Consider the following 15,931-nt stretch of genomic DNA (forward strand, 5'->3'; position numbering starts at 1 on the left):
AAAATTTAATCTAATTAGAATGTCACCATTACAAAAGATGTTTTTAATTATTACTTTCAATAATAGTTAGACAACATTTTCATTTCTACATTTCCTACTTCATTCTGGGTTTTCGGAGTTATCTTTACAAAGTGTACTCATCTTGATACCAAACATGAAAAGTGTGATAGTGCTAGTGAAAGTAACCAAAGGTGAGGTGTAAATACCAGGTTCCCCACGTTATAAAGGGTTTTTACAACGCATAACAGATAACTAAAGTGTTTCAGCTACCGTACTTGCCCCATTCACTTAGAACGTTCACATCAGGTGTAAAATAACAGTGCTTAATTATCAGTCCAGTAGTGGTCCCACTAAATATACAAAATCGTAAACAATGTCACCACAGAATATATAACAAATTTTATCGACACTTCATTCACTAATAGCAATCAGCTAGGGTCTACCCTTCCCAATGAGTAAACATTGTTTACAGACAAATTACAAGAAGAGCAACCATTTTAATACTGAGCTCATAATTAAAGCAGTCAATACAAGTACATTGTTATTTTACACCTGATATGAACATTCTGAGTGACCCTGGGGCAAGTACATGTAGCTGACATGCTTTAGTTATCTGTTATGTGTTGTATATCTCAACAGAGCATACTCACCTTGATACCAAACGTGAAGACAGTGACAACACCTTTAAATACAAGTGCTAGTGATAGTAACCATAGAGAGGTGTAAATACCAGGACCTGCAGCAGCACCTGACATACTACCAGTATGCAACATAGCTGTATGATTCCTTTTATAATTACTGTCATCAAAATGAAAAATAGCGAGAATATTAAATATTAATTATAATATTAATAGTACATCTATCTTTATAAAATGCCTTCCACAATGGATGCCGTGGTCATAGCATGTTACAATCCATATACAACTCAAACCATTCAACCATCATGACTACAGTACAAATTATCAACAACAGAAGGCATACTGTGTTAAAAAGTGTTAAATTTACTTTTCTAATGACACAGGTACATTGAATATCTCTTCAAGTTTTACAAATTGGTAGTCACCTGGGAGAAATTAGTAGTCAACTGACGCAAGACTAACACTAATTTCGAGTCCTGGTCATAATGACTCTTCTTTCATTTACCATGGATGTGTACATGGCAACACTATCACAACAAAAAGCTTGCAATTTTAAAAACAGCAGTAATACTTCTTACCATAACATATAATTGTCTTCAGGTCCACACTTTTGAAACAATAATTTGATAAGCTGACTTGAGCTCATTCTGGTATACGGGTTGGGATAACTAATTATTGCTGTGATTAGCGCTAGAACAATAACCTGAAAACAAAAAGAACAGTATTTGAATATCATAGGTGCATGCTATGAAGACCAAGTGACTTCAAAAATTTTTGAGAGAATAATGGCAGAATCCAATGATGTGTGTGAGTGCAAGTGTGGCATACTTGGGATATTTGTACGAGTGCATTTTTTCATTTTTTTTTATATTTAAGGTTTGTATTTTTTGGCCGGTGGCCAAAAGTACTGAATAAACGATTGATTGATATTTGTACGAGTGCTTGTAGTGTTTTCTCTGGTCATACTTTACTGATCATAGCAAGAGAAAGTGTAGCATATACCACTCTAAGTATGAGTGCAAATAACCCTTGTCACAAAGTGGTGATAATTTTAGTAAAGTATAATTCGCCAGGTACCCACAATAAAAGTATTAAATACATCAATCACAAACACTTCTACAGTGTACCTTGGCTTGGCTAATTCTCTTACCTCAAGTACTGGGTATTTTCCCAATATTGTTGTCTTGCGAAATCTACACCATTTTATATTCATTTTAACAAAAAATGCTCCATACAGCCCCTGAATATAAATATGAAAACAAATTCATAAAGATTTTCATTCCGATCACATATTAAAGAAGATTCACTCCTTAGCTATCTATCTTATGTCACTCCAATCTGATTAAAATCCGATGTAGATGTCGGTTAATCGTTCATTGCTATTTTACCTTCGTTATTTTGACTGAATTGACCTTCTTGGTACATGTTTACATTTTTTAGCCTGATCGCCTCCTCTACATCTGAACTGGCGCACATGCAAACGAATTTCTGCTCAGTGAGACACACAGCCAATCAGGTTGTGTCTTACTTGTCATGGACATACATGTACGCATTGAATATTTTAATCAGATTGATGTCACTCTTGCATCTGGCAAATCATTTTTCTTCAATTTTATTCCTACATGCTTTACTGTTATGTTATGTTATAAATCAGGTAAGAATCCCTACACATATTATCAACACCAGTTACTCTAGACCAACATGCATAGATTTGTTTCATAATTTTAATTATTTTTGGCAGAAGATGTTTATAAGTGTCAACATTTCTCACTAGATATGCCTTTCGAGGAAAAGATGGAGAACTGTGGAACGACTGTACAATGGATGCAAACTTGGATTCATGCTATAGGGAGCTAGGGTTAGGTTTGGGTTTAAGGAGAACGCCACTACACTCCAGGAAATAGATGTACGCATGTATTTTCATAAACTTAGGGGTTCTGGAGAGTGACTTCATGAATGCTCCATCACAATTAAATGTTACTCATCTTAAATAGCTATGTACTATGAAGCTGTCCAAGACTGTCATGCAAATGACCAAAAGTTAATGTTCATCAGCTTGGTAGATCAAATGACTTACATAGGTTATAACGTACAAACAGTTCAGAGTTTTTGGACGACTGAGAATACGTACAAGACTAAACATAGCATTGCCAAACAATGTGTATTACAACCAAAAATGTTCACCAGCTTGGTAGATCAAATAACTTATATATAACGTGGCGACTGAGAATACATAGAAGACTAAACATTGCAGACGATGTGTATTGATAAAAAATATTCATCAGCTTATTAGATCAAACTATTTACACAACTTATAATCCACAAGCAGTTCAAACTGTGGACTTTGTCATTCTGATGAGAATCATAGACCATGACAGATTAAAAGCTCAGTGCTAAAAGCTCTGAATTGCTTGTATGTGTATAACCATAGACAGTGGAGGTTCTCCCCTCCACTGTCTATGTTATAACCTACGTAAATAAAATAACTAAGTGTTACTCACCCCAAATACTCCCAGTAAAATAAATGGCACAAGTTCAAAGAACAACCACGGTGAATCAAACTCAATATAAAACATAACTAGATGGTCAGTACCAAATGGGTTGATGGTTCTCAACACAAAGGCTGCTACTAAAGCACAGAAGAAAGACCTCCATAAAGTCTTCATAGGAAAGTAATAACTAACCTGGTGACAAATAAAAAGAGAAAAGTCCAGTTATGTCTATAAAAAAACATGATAGTAAAATTGAATGTTATTGGTCTAACCTGGTGGGAGATAATTAAAAGATAATGTACATCAGTAGATGCTTTTATAGTCGAGTTATGGCTACAGATGCATGGTAAAATGTAATATTCTCTGTCAACAGAAATTATCCTACTGCTCATGTTTTGGCGACGACCTCTTTATCATAACTTTAAAATCAGTGTGCAATGTAAAAGATGTAATTGAAAAGGGCCCTGTACCTATAGTATAATTCTATGACTTAGCACAATTCATGCTGACTTGAAACTTTGATACTGTTTATTGTACTAAGAAATGAAATAAAAAAAATCAAACTTCTTAAAAATGTCTGCTGATATGTGAAATCAGTGAAAGAATCAAGTCATTTTTGTTCTCCTTTACTGCTGAAAAATAGATATGGACATTTTTATGGCCAAATATTTTCTATGATAGGCATCATGTTACATTTTATATCCAATGCTAGAAGCTACATGACAATTCACTTACGAACATGGTGATAAAAGTTAATCTTTACAGATTATAGAACATTCACTAGGCAGAGTATCTACTAATGAGATGACCTGGGTTTGACACATAGCTCTTTTCTAAGAGAGAGGTGTGTGATTGAATAAAATGAGGTAGGTTTACAGGGAAAGAGTAGAATCATTTATATGAAATGAAAATGAAAATTCATCTGTCTTGATCATAGTAAAACAAAGACCGAAGTGTGCAGTCAAAATTTCAAGTACACAATTTTGTGTTTAGAAAGAAAGTTTAAAGTGGCCATATGGATGAGGCTTTGGTATTTATTTTGGATTTTTAATTTACTTAGAAAATCAATGTGAAACAACATTGACTAAGTCTGTGTTTGTAACTCATACTTTGTGAAAAGCTAAAACATGTGTCAAAAGTTTGTTATTGTACGTACAATAACAGACTTTTTACACATTTGATTCAGCTTTTTGCAATGTATTGAATTATAAACACAGACTTGGCATATGTTGTTTAACACAAGTAGAAAGCCATGATAAAATTGTTTTATAAAGTCCAAAATAAATACCTAATCCTAATCCATATGGCCACATTAAAATGCCACAAGGCTATCATACATATCCTATTCAATTCAATTTGAATATATTTTGGCCTAGTACACTCAAACTTTGCATCTCAACATTACAATTATAATTTCAAAAAATCCTGACACAGAACACAATATTCCAATTTTAATGACTATGCTAGCTAGCATTAACATTCACACAACGTATACTGGTAGAGTATATATATATGCATACTGTCTAAAGTTTCTACTTACATGATTGATGCAGTGACAATTGTGAAATGAATACACACGATATCATCATATGAAACTAATCATTGAAATGATGTTCATTTAATGAATACTAATGAAGTACACAGTATGTACAAAGTCATGTATATTTCATAATAAAATAATTTAGAATGATACCAGCTGAAATGTACATGAATACGAATAAATACACTATTTCTTGTGAAATTGTATAAATGTCACCACGACATGAAGCTAAGAACTGTCAAATAAACATCAGTAACAGTATGGAAATTACAAAGCAACACAATCCAGAAAACTATTAGTACTACTATGTGTTCTTGTACCATGACCAAGGGTACTTATGACTTACAAGTAATGTTTCGCCTGTTCAGATAAACAGACTTTGTCAAACTGATGAATATCTTTAAGGATATCAGAAAATTATTGTTTAAATTTCAGAACTTTTTTTGATGAGTTCAAAAAAATATATGGCACATGTGAATAATACTGTATTAACTTGTTTTGCATGGGATATACATAATGTACAAATTAGCATTCAGACTAACACACGCTGTCAGCTGTGTTTGGCAAATCTAAGCCCTGGGGAAGGTAACAAAATGAAGTTATCAACGGTTAATTCAATATGCCATAAACAGCTGTTGCTCTGATCTTAAATACCCAGGGTTTAACACAACAATGAGGAAATTTATTTCTGAGAAGTATGTTCCACATGCTTTCATCATCATTGTTTTAGCTATCATTTTGACATTACATTTGACACTATCATGTAAAATATGGTGCCAATGACAATTGTGGCATAACAGTACAGGTTTATTTATGTGATAACTTTTTTAAAATGTTTATTTACATGCCATTCATCCCTGTTGTTACCTACATGTATGTAATATGCACCACCATTTTGCTGTTGCCATGTGCAGTTACTGTATCTTAGTTGTTGAGTGACATGCCATATTTAAACAAATGTTTATCTACTTGCCTAACTACCCCAACGGTTAACTTTGTCATATACATCATCACTGACTGTTGCTATGGATGTGGTCTTGTTGCTAGATATGTCTCTCTGGTAGTTTGTGACTTTCAGTAGTTCACATACATATGTACTTACATGCATGTATGCACACACACATACACATACACATATTTCACCATGCCAATAGCACTACTGAACTTTAGAAATTCAGTTTTGCTAAAAAGATAAATTTAGCATCATCCGCACTAACAAGAACTTTACCAATGCATGTATATTACACTAAAGGACATGATTTGAATGGTATAATGTATGTAATAAACCAGCATTTGTCAGTACATCAGCTGCAGACATTTATACATGTATTCTCCACAGATGACAGCCTCTAATATTGAAAACATATTCAAACTATAAAATATTGGGCTGATTTGACATCAAGTAATTTGGATCTGCTTCAATGCATGCCAATTTCATTTAAAGTAGTTAAAGTTAAGCCCTTTATACTTTAATAACATTCATAGAGCAATTTCCTCAAATATGCTTTCCATTATGACATATGGTATTAACAGATTTCTTATCTGTGAATGCATGAATTATTTGCTGTGTCTTGTCACTTCAATGCTGCATCACCACGTACATCTGCTACTTTGAATCAGGAAATGGTTTGTACTATGACAGAACCCCATGATGCATGAGTGCAAGTATGGTGTACTCATGGTATTTGTACATTCAAGCATTTGCAGTGTTCTTTGTCATCGTATTTTCTTGTGCGTAGTGAGTGAACGTGTAACAGAAAACACTGCAAGCATGAGTGCACATACCCCGGAGTACCCACTGGCATTCACATGGCATGGGGTTCTCTTATTAATTCATTATGTTTATCTGAAACGGCAAATTTCTGTAAAATCATACTGTGCGATCACATGATTTTGAGTTCAAGGAATTACCGTACCCTCATTTACATTTCATTTGCATACAGGTATACAATTATATTTTCGGTATTACACAGCAGTGTGCATGCATTCAGATGCAATTAACACTGTACATACATAGTAATCTTTGTTTGTTAATTAATCATTTATATGAAGTTTTTATCAGTGTATTGAAATATAAATACAAAAATACACTAAATTCAAGTATGTTCTTTTAGTTACCGATATACTTAGGCAAGTATGTTCTTTTAGTATTTCTGTGCATAATTAGCACAGTATACAATTATACTATGTAGAGAAACCATGATAAACATGTCACAGAATTTCACTGCACATGTATATGTACTTGATATTCACTAATCTGCATGTAGTAATTCTGGTCTGAATTCAACGCATTTACAATTAGTAATAATCTTTATGGCCAGGATATGGGTTTTCTGGATTGAGATTGTACAGCAGAAAGGCCCGACTTTAGGAGGGCGTACTACCGAGGTCCACAAAACCCATATCCGAGCCATAAAGATTTTATCATACCCCATGTAGTGGCACACAAATATCATTTGAATCATGTAAACACATATTATAAAACTAGCTTTGATTTATTATTTTATTCGTGAAAACGTAAATATAGTGAAGAAAGCCAAATCACTGAGCAAATGGATATTAATGAGCATGCCACTTACCATATTCGGGCAAAGTGAGCTGGGGCTTGCACAGAAAATTATTGCCCGGGTTCAATGCGCATGCTCTCCATTGAATTGCAATGGAAGGGATACTGGGTATATGATAAAATGTATTATAACTATAACTCCAAAAGCTTGTATACAACCAATTATAGGTAGGAAGTGCTACTATAGTCACTAAAGCTATTTCTGACTTTGTGCACTGTGTTCTTCAGAGTCACAGATAGTCTTCTGAAGTTATGATAACATCACTATTAATTAGCAACCCCCCCCCCCCCCCCCCCATTATGTCTAATTATAGATGGAATCTCTACAGGCCCTTTAAAACAAGAATATATGCTATAAGGAGGCATTTGATATTGTAAATGTGGAGAAATACAGTAAAGGTAGTATATACATGTACTTACTTCTTCTAAACTGAAAAGTACACCTCCTATAGGTGCACCAAAAGCTACAGATACACCAGCTGCCGACGCCGCTGATAGAACCTGAAATGAGGGAAGAGAACATATCAATATACAATGTTATAACAATGCCACGATTTGTGTTACCATGTTTCATAAAATAATGGTACATTAAAGTGACCGTTTATTACTGTATCATTCTTCTCTGAGGAATATTCTGTATCAGTGAAATTGTTTTATTAGGGTGAACAATGACAAAGTCTTCTATTTTGTAGGATACATGAAGTCTATGAAACTATAATCACAGAATAATATTAAATACACACATGTATTCATGGGTCATACATTCCTACATACATGCATACATACATACATACATACATACATACATATATACATACGTACGTACATGCACACATACATACATATACATACATACATGTATACATGTACATATATTGTACATACATACATACATACATACATGCATGCATGCATGTACGCACACACACATACATGCATGCATGCATGTACACACACACTCACACACAGACATCCACACACACACGCACACACACACACACACACACACACACACACACACACACACACACACACAGAGTTATGCCATTACTTAAAACTATTTTAAGCTGAAACTTTCAGTTTGCTTGGACAAGATGTTTTTCCAAATATTCTTATTTCTTTCATCTTTCAGCCTTTTGTGCTTGCAGAGCTGGGGACAAATACATACAAACTGTTGAGATGTTCTAAATCAATAATTTCATATATATTTCTGCTACATTCAAACAGTCATGTCAACCTGACAACTAACAAATGCATAATAAAAATAACTGTTGGCCTACATTTCCTACTCACCTCTCTTTTCTTGGCTTCATTCTTCCCATATTTGGGAAATAAGTATGAGAATATGTTACCACAGCCACAAGCAACATGTACTAGTGGACCCTCTTTACCGAGACTTAGTCCTGAAGACACTGCTAACATCATAGTGACTGACTTGATCAGTAATGTCCATTTGCCAAGATACCCTCGTATAATGAAACCACTCAAGATTGTCTTGATCTGAAAATCAGAAAGATAAAAGTCATCCTTCACTGAAGAAATTCACTCAGAATATTCACGATAGACCTGTTGCCAGTTCCAAGATGCATTGCCCATCTCCTCATACAATGCATGTCACCATTGTGCCAGGTTTGAATGAAATTTGATAATGCATGTCTGCCCATACAATGCATGTCACCATTGTGCCAGGTTTGATGGAAATTTGATAATATATGTCTGCCAATACAATGCATGTCACCATTGTGCCAGGTTTGAATGAAATTTGATATTGAATGTCTGCCAATACAATGCATGTCACCATTGTGCCAGGTTTGATGGAAATTTGATAATATATGTCTGCCAATACAATGCATGTCACCATTGTGCCAGGTTTGAATGAAATTTGACATTGCATGTCTGAGAAACGATGTACTACAGACAGATGGATGGATGGATGGATGGACAGATTTTGTAATATTGTTATATCCCCCTTCTTCCAGGGCTAAAGATAGTGTCAAAAACCTCCCACTACAAAAAACAAAAATTTGTTCAATCTTAATCACTATAATAATACTTTCTAAAACAATTAGAAAGATAGTCATATCTTGGTCTGCTAGTATTTTGATATTAATCTATCTATAAACTTTTAATCTATCTATATGTTGTAATAATATTTTTGACATAAATTAATTTACATTTAATTGAAGGCTATTTTGATGTGTGATGATTTTGGAATAACAGTACATGTACTTCTGTAAACAATTAGCTTGATAGTCATCTTTCAAGCAGACATCCCAAGTTATTTGAAGTCACAGAGATAAATATCACCTCCAGGGAGACAGACAAAAATGAGTAAAAGGTGAGATGAAAGAAACCATCCACCTACACAGTTTGCGACAGTAATTGCTTTACCATGGCAACTGTGGTGATTACGGTACTTCTTGCCTCAAAGGAATTATGAAATGGCAATTGAAGCTTGTTACTTTAGATACATTAGGTGTGTCATCTTTCTTCCATTTTTACAAAATTCAATAGCAATATTAACAGTGACTGTCAGTCTCAAATCAATAGACAGAGATCATAATATTAAGATGCAAAACAGTATTCTATCATAACGTTCAAACAATTAGCTGTTATTCCCCAATATCATTCTTCGTTCAGCCAAGGAAAATACAAGTGACCTCAGAGGCCTTTGTCATCATGAGCCGCTAGACGAATAGTGACAACTCTTATTTGAATGAATGAAGAAAAATATTGGAGAATAAGATGATAATACCAGCGCCAGTAATATCAAAGACAAATCGCAGGAAGTAATGGCAATTTTGAATGTTTTGACTCATATCTCGAACACAGCAGAACCAGTGATGTAGACATGCATTGTCGTGACAGACGCATGTTGTTGTGACATAGAATTACCAAAGTATATATTCCATATTTTTTGTTCAATGTGGCTTATGCATGGTATAATTTCAGTCATTTTGTGAAATATGTGTTCTGTTTTGTTTAATAAAATTAGTCACTCAGGTAAAATAAACTATGTACATTGTATACATGTTTGGAGTGTTCTCCTTTCGAACACATCAAACAAACAAGCAAATAAAAACAAACAAACAAACCAGTAGAACTAATAACAGTGGAGCCTTGTTTCATAAGTGTTTGGTATATAACAAGAACCTACGTACTTAGTTAGTATTATTATACTGGTTCTCCACTCTCATGAAAGAACAATTTTGAAAAAGAAAACACACTTATCTCCAGTCGATATACTAGTGAGTTAAAACAGAAACATGTATGGAGACTACATGTACATGTATCTCTGTTTAAAATATTTGCTATAATCGTGATATCTGCACATAGTAGTAATGCCTACAGTGCAATTTAGCTAATGTACTGATATACAAGGTATTAACAATTGTATCAGTTTAACCTTACAATAAACATTGTTCAGATCCTATTGAGTGGATAAAAGGGTCTGATTGAATTACTGTTGACTCATGACAAATGAAATAAGTTCCGTTATTGGGGGTTTTAATTACCCAGAATTTTTTTTATCACAGAAAGCGATATTTCAGACTGAGAATAATTAACAAATCAAAAGAATTTACATCTTCTCATTCAATAAAACAGTATCTTGAGAAACAGTGAGTGTTATGTTTGAGTTTCTGAGATATTGGACATATTTAGGTTTTCACAGCATACAATGTTGTGTGTAGTGTATACCCCAGAAATAATAGACAAACTTTTGCTATATTATGGTTTTCCAGAGTCAACCAGTTTCAGTTCAAATTAAGAAGAAACAATAAAATCTTACACACAAAATAATCTGAAACTTTATCCATATTGTTATCCATGTTGTACTTTAAAATGTTACTGTACTACTTTTGAATAAATCTCACTGCTTATTAATATGCATAACTTATTATAAGTAGTATTTTTACAATTTCCAGCAAATATATTATTCGTTGTTGGTTCGAAAAGAGAACTTGTCAAATGAAGATTCTTACCTCTGGAATACCTGAACCACATGCATATGGCGCAAAGACTTTGACTAGCATCACAGCTAAAGTTCCTAAAGAGACGGCCCATAGCGAATAAAATAAATAATTAACTATATAACTGCCGGCATTATCTCCTAGGATATTGAACAGCTCAGCCCAGGTGTGCCACTTGGAGCAGCCTCTGTCATTGAACTTCAACTGGTCTGTGTCATTCTCAGCCCAGCAACACTGTTCACGATTCAAGTAGAAAGCTTGCGGACAGACACCGAGCTTTAAATCTGACATCCATAATGCACCTATGTCTATGATACCTGCACATGTACCTGTATGAAATACAAACAAAGAGACTTTAAGTAAAATCAAAGTTTCCAAAACTATTGCTTTTTTTTCTACCTATTACACATGTACATCTAACTTTTTGCTTTTGCTGGTAGAAAGGAAAATAAGAATAACATATATCTGATTTACATATGCTTATAACGCACAAACAATTCAAAAGTTTTTAGATTGCAAGACAACATCTAACTGTAAAAACTTTGAACAGCTTGGTATGTTATATTAACTGGGGTTACCCATAAATCATTCAATCTACCAAGCAGATCAACATTTTTGGTCAAGAATAACATATCTGTGATTTTGCTAAATAATACTGAGAATATTTTTCGCAATGAAACGTTATACAAAGTAGATGAATTAATATTTGATTTCACATATTGTAGAGAAACAATCAACAATATATACATGTGTGGAAACTGTTTAACACTGTAAGCACGTATAAGAATCAAGGAAATAAAATATTTAAACAGTCTGGCATTTTCATTTGATGTTGAATAAAAAATAAGGAACAGGTGCAAGCTTTAACCATCATGTGGCACAGTTTTGAGTGATTCAAGCTACTTTGATTGTCGAATCGATAGCTTCCAAAGAGGCGTGTTCTTCTAAGAAATGCCTGAAGCTAGACACATCTGAAAGGCACTTTTTTTCACCCGAGAGTGACAGTGGTTCAATGGTTACATTAACCCAGAAATAAGTACTAAGAGTTTAATATACTCAACAATACAATTTCATTAACCTACTGTCTGCAATCCAATCTCATGACAGTAAAGCCAGGATGTTTTTCAATCAGTGACATTTGATGTGTGCTGACACGTTTTGCATATAGATTTCCAATTTCTCAAAGATTCTAGACATTTTACTGGGTTCTTCATTCCTGACTTCATTCTAAAATTTCTTGAGCCTCAGCAAAATTCATCACAGTACTGTTTTATTTGACTGATGAAGAACACTTGCAGGATTAAACTTTTTAATATGATACAGGTGTTACATGTAAACACGTTTTAATACACGAACATACAAATGAGAAACGTGTGTGTGTCAGAAGAAGAGTAGCAGTCAGAGAGTGATACAATTAATTAGAGCATGAGACAGACAGAGAGAGAGAGAGAGAGAGAGAGAGAGGAGAGAGAGAGAGAGAGAGAGAGAGAGAGAGAGAGAGAGAGAGAGAGAGAGAGAGAGAGAGAGAGAGAGAGAGAGAGAGAGAGAGAGAGAGAGAGAGAGAGAGAGAGAGAGAGAGAGAGAGAGAGAGAGAGAGAGAGAGAGAGAGATGTACATGTCGACGCCAAATAAGCCTTTCAGCTACATGTAAACTGATGGCATGATTGTCAGCATAGTTAAATGGAGACAGGAAAATTAATGTCACAGTTTAGATTTATGATAATTACGCAAAATAATAAGCACATGTTGCTGGATAATTTTACAATAATTCCATTTGCGAGACATGATGATGATACAGAGCAAAATAGACAGGGAGACAAAAGAAACATCATGCAATCCTCAAACTACACAAACATCTGCTACATAAGGGATGATGAGGTAAACAGACAAACATTTAATATGACAACAGATAGATGTATATGTAAGAGGTACAATGTACCGACTGTTAAATCAGACATGATGTAGCTTTCAGACAATCAACACAATTAGAATACACATTTGGACAATTTACAAAGAAATGCTAGATACATGTAAATCTCCACACACCCTTTCAAATGATTTTTAAAAATTAGTTGAACATAAGACATTCACTCCTCCCACACGTTTTCATTACATCATATTTTCATTGCAGACTTTTATCTAAATGAAATGATTTTAATAAATTTCTAAGACCTGTGTTGTTATCATGGTCTAAAGATCAATAACTAATGAAAGCATGATGTTTACTGAAGAGCTGCTCAAATTACATAAAACATATCAAGCAGAAGCCAATTACGTATGGTTTGGCTAATATTCAGATTCAGAGCCACTGATCATGTGATAGCTTCTATATTATTTACTCTATACAGTAAACCTGGAAATTTTGGCTAGACTTATTTTTGCTTCATTTTGAGACTGCAAACAGTCGCAATTTCATGTTTTTTGACACAAACAAAATACAGGCATTGATAGTACGTGCATGTGCAAAATTTTCTATTGGCGAAAATATCTAGGTTTACGATATGTTGGTTAAATGTAAGATGGCAACTATCAGCACATAATTCACTTCAGAGAGTCATACACATGTACATATACAGGTATGAACAATTCAGAAACATTTAATATTTTGGAAATTTAAAGTACTTACCAGCTGCAACACCAACCAGGAAAACCACTAACCATCCAGACCATGCATCATGGGCTGCCTTCAATTTATCTAACAACGACTTGTCTTTGTCTCGATGTATCCTCTTATGACGCTGTCTATCCTTCTGGATATCTTTCTGCCAGTCTATCGTATGGAAATCATCATATTTCCCAGTATCGATATGAAAATCTTCCAGTGGTTCTACCAAACCTGACAAGATAATGATAGCGACAACAATAAGAAATTTAGTAATGAAAATTTCTACTCACAGAGTCAAAAAAATTCTTGGAAGCGAATAACAAATTTTTGCTGACGCCTCATCAGCATTGTCAGGGGTGTGCTACAATGGGTTACTGCCACAGCTACACATCTGATGATGCAGACTAATAGATGTTACATTTTGCTGAACACCAGTCAATATGTTATGTGAAAGCACAACTGTTGATTCTCTCTGTTGTAGTATACGCCTTAACCACAGATAACAATAGAATTGAAATCACAAGAATTTAGTGGGCTGTACATGTGTAAAATACATTGTGCTGTATAGCCCTAATCAGGTTTCTCTTATGAAGTGGTATACAATAGGGTGGCAAGACTCACATCTTACAGCTGAGAGTACTTTTCAGACAAGCAAAACATGAACACCTAGGCGGTGGCCATGATGAGTTCATATGAAAGGCAAAACATCATTTAAAATGCTAATATTTAAACAAAAGGAAAATCAAATCTTATTATATTCAAATTAACACATTTTGTTCACTCTACCTGTGAACAAAAATCTACCTGTGATTCAATTATTTTTTGGTGGGAGGTTCTGACCAAAATCATGGTTCAATATACGGCAATCTACATGCATAATGTAGGTTTTACTATGATACATGTATATCCCCACATCCCCTCCCCTACATTATCAGAAGCTTATCCCCTCCCTACATGCACGTTACGAGAAACCCAAACCTTGGCAAAAAATAATGATTAAATTCTAGAACAACCAAACCTGTATCAGGAATGCTACTACATGTAGATGGAAGCCGAGCCATGGTGGTTATACAAGTGTACATGTATACATGTGACTTCGTGGCACACACCTTCTTACAAATTACATAAATGCGCTGCTTTGTTGCTGTGTTACAATTGTCATCTGACTGAATATCCTACATGTACATCATGATGATGACAGTGATTATGCTTATGATGATAATGATAGTGGCCTTGATGATGGTGAAGTGGGGAATAAAAACTACTAGCTGCATTTAAGTAACAATAACATAATCTCAGTCTTTTGCATTGTCATTTTAAAATTGAAGGCTAAATTTTGTATCCCTAATGGCATCATCATATTTCAAATTATCAAAGTGAACTATTTAATGATGACAAAACTGCAAATATATACCCCATGGACACCTCAGGCACAATATCAGGCACTGCAATGAGATGATATTAGAAAATGTTTAACAGGAAACCCCAGTATACATGTACATGTAAATATTAAAATATGAATTCATACTGGATGTTAGTTTCACAATCTGCTACTTAAACTATTCTCATTTGTTTGAAAATAATTGTTCATCATATGTCAACGTGTATGGTTGTAATCCAGATAATACAAATAGAACATTTTAGATTTATCTTACATAATTATAATGGGATGTTAGTATGAAAATTCATTTCTGTTCAGATAGTGATCATGTTCCGTTCCTGTATTTTAATCACATCAGATCTCAACTGAATACCATCTGTAAAGATCATTGTTTTTATATCCTGTTTATGTATATTACAATTAAACTAAAACACATTAATCATGCAATTGATTCAATGAAATTAAATACTACATCATCAGACACATGCACCTTGCTACTGTCGATGTAATTGCATGTACATGTATATGAAATTTGAACCTTGCATCCATAAGGTAGTCAAAAAATCATTCATTATGCAAATTACTCATTAAAATCAAAAGCTACATCTGAAAGCTTACAATAAATGTGTGCTTTGTTATTATCAATGTACCAAAGTACATGTAATTTGAAGTTTATATTCTTAAGATATTGCCTAATTTACCGAAAATCATTGATTACTGGTATGTAAATAACTCATT

General features: G+C 34.0%; 1 protein-coding gene across 2 annotated transcripts in view; it reads right to left on the bottom strand.

Annotated features, from left to right (window-relative positions):
* Nucleotides 1-15,931, bottom strand: part of LOC144439094 (H(+)/Cl(-) exchange transporter 3-like) — a 53,080-nt gene that overhangs the window by 13,553 nt on the left and 23,596 nt on the right. For both annotated transcript variants that reach the window (XM_078128355.1, XM_078128356.1), the window contains 8 exons: nucleotides 13,834-14,043; nucleotides 11,220-11,536; nucleotides 8,530-8,736; nucleotides 7,657-7,737; nucleotides 3,140-3,322; nucleotides 1,789-1,878; nucleotides 1,217-1,341; nucleotides 651-798 (listed from right to left, as the gene is read on the bottom strand). In XM_078128355.1, the coding sequence (XP_077984481.1) occupies nucleotides 651-798; nucleotides 1,217-1,341; nucleotides 1,789-1,878; nucleotides 3,140-3,322; nucleotides 7,657-7,737; nucleotides 8,530-8,736; nucleotides 11,220-11,536; nucleotides 13,834-14,043 (1,361 nt within the window). The remainder of the gene's footprint in view (nucleotides 1-650; nucleotides 799-1,216; nucleotides 1,342-1,788; nucleotides 1,879-3,139; nucleotides 3,323-7,656; nucleotides 7,738-8,529; nucleotides 8,737-11,219; nucleotides 11,537-13,833; nucleotides 14,044-15,931) is intronic.

Source organism: Glandiceps talaboti, chromosome 8 (genome assembly GCF_964340395.1).
Source record: "Glandiceps talaboti chromosome 8, keGlaTala1.1, whole genome shotgun sequence".
Classification (NCBI taxonomy): domain Eukaryota; kingdom Metazoa; phylum Hemichordata; class Enteropneusta; family Spengelidae; genus Glandiceps; species Glandiceps talaboti.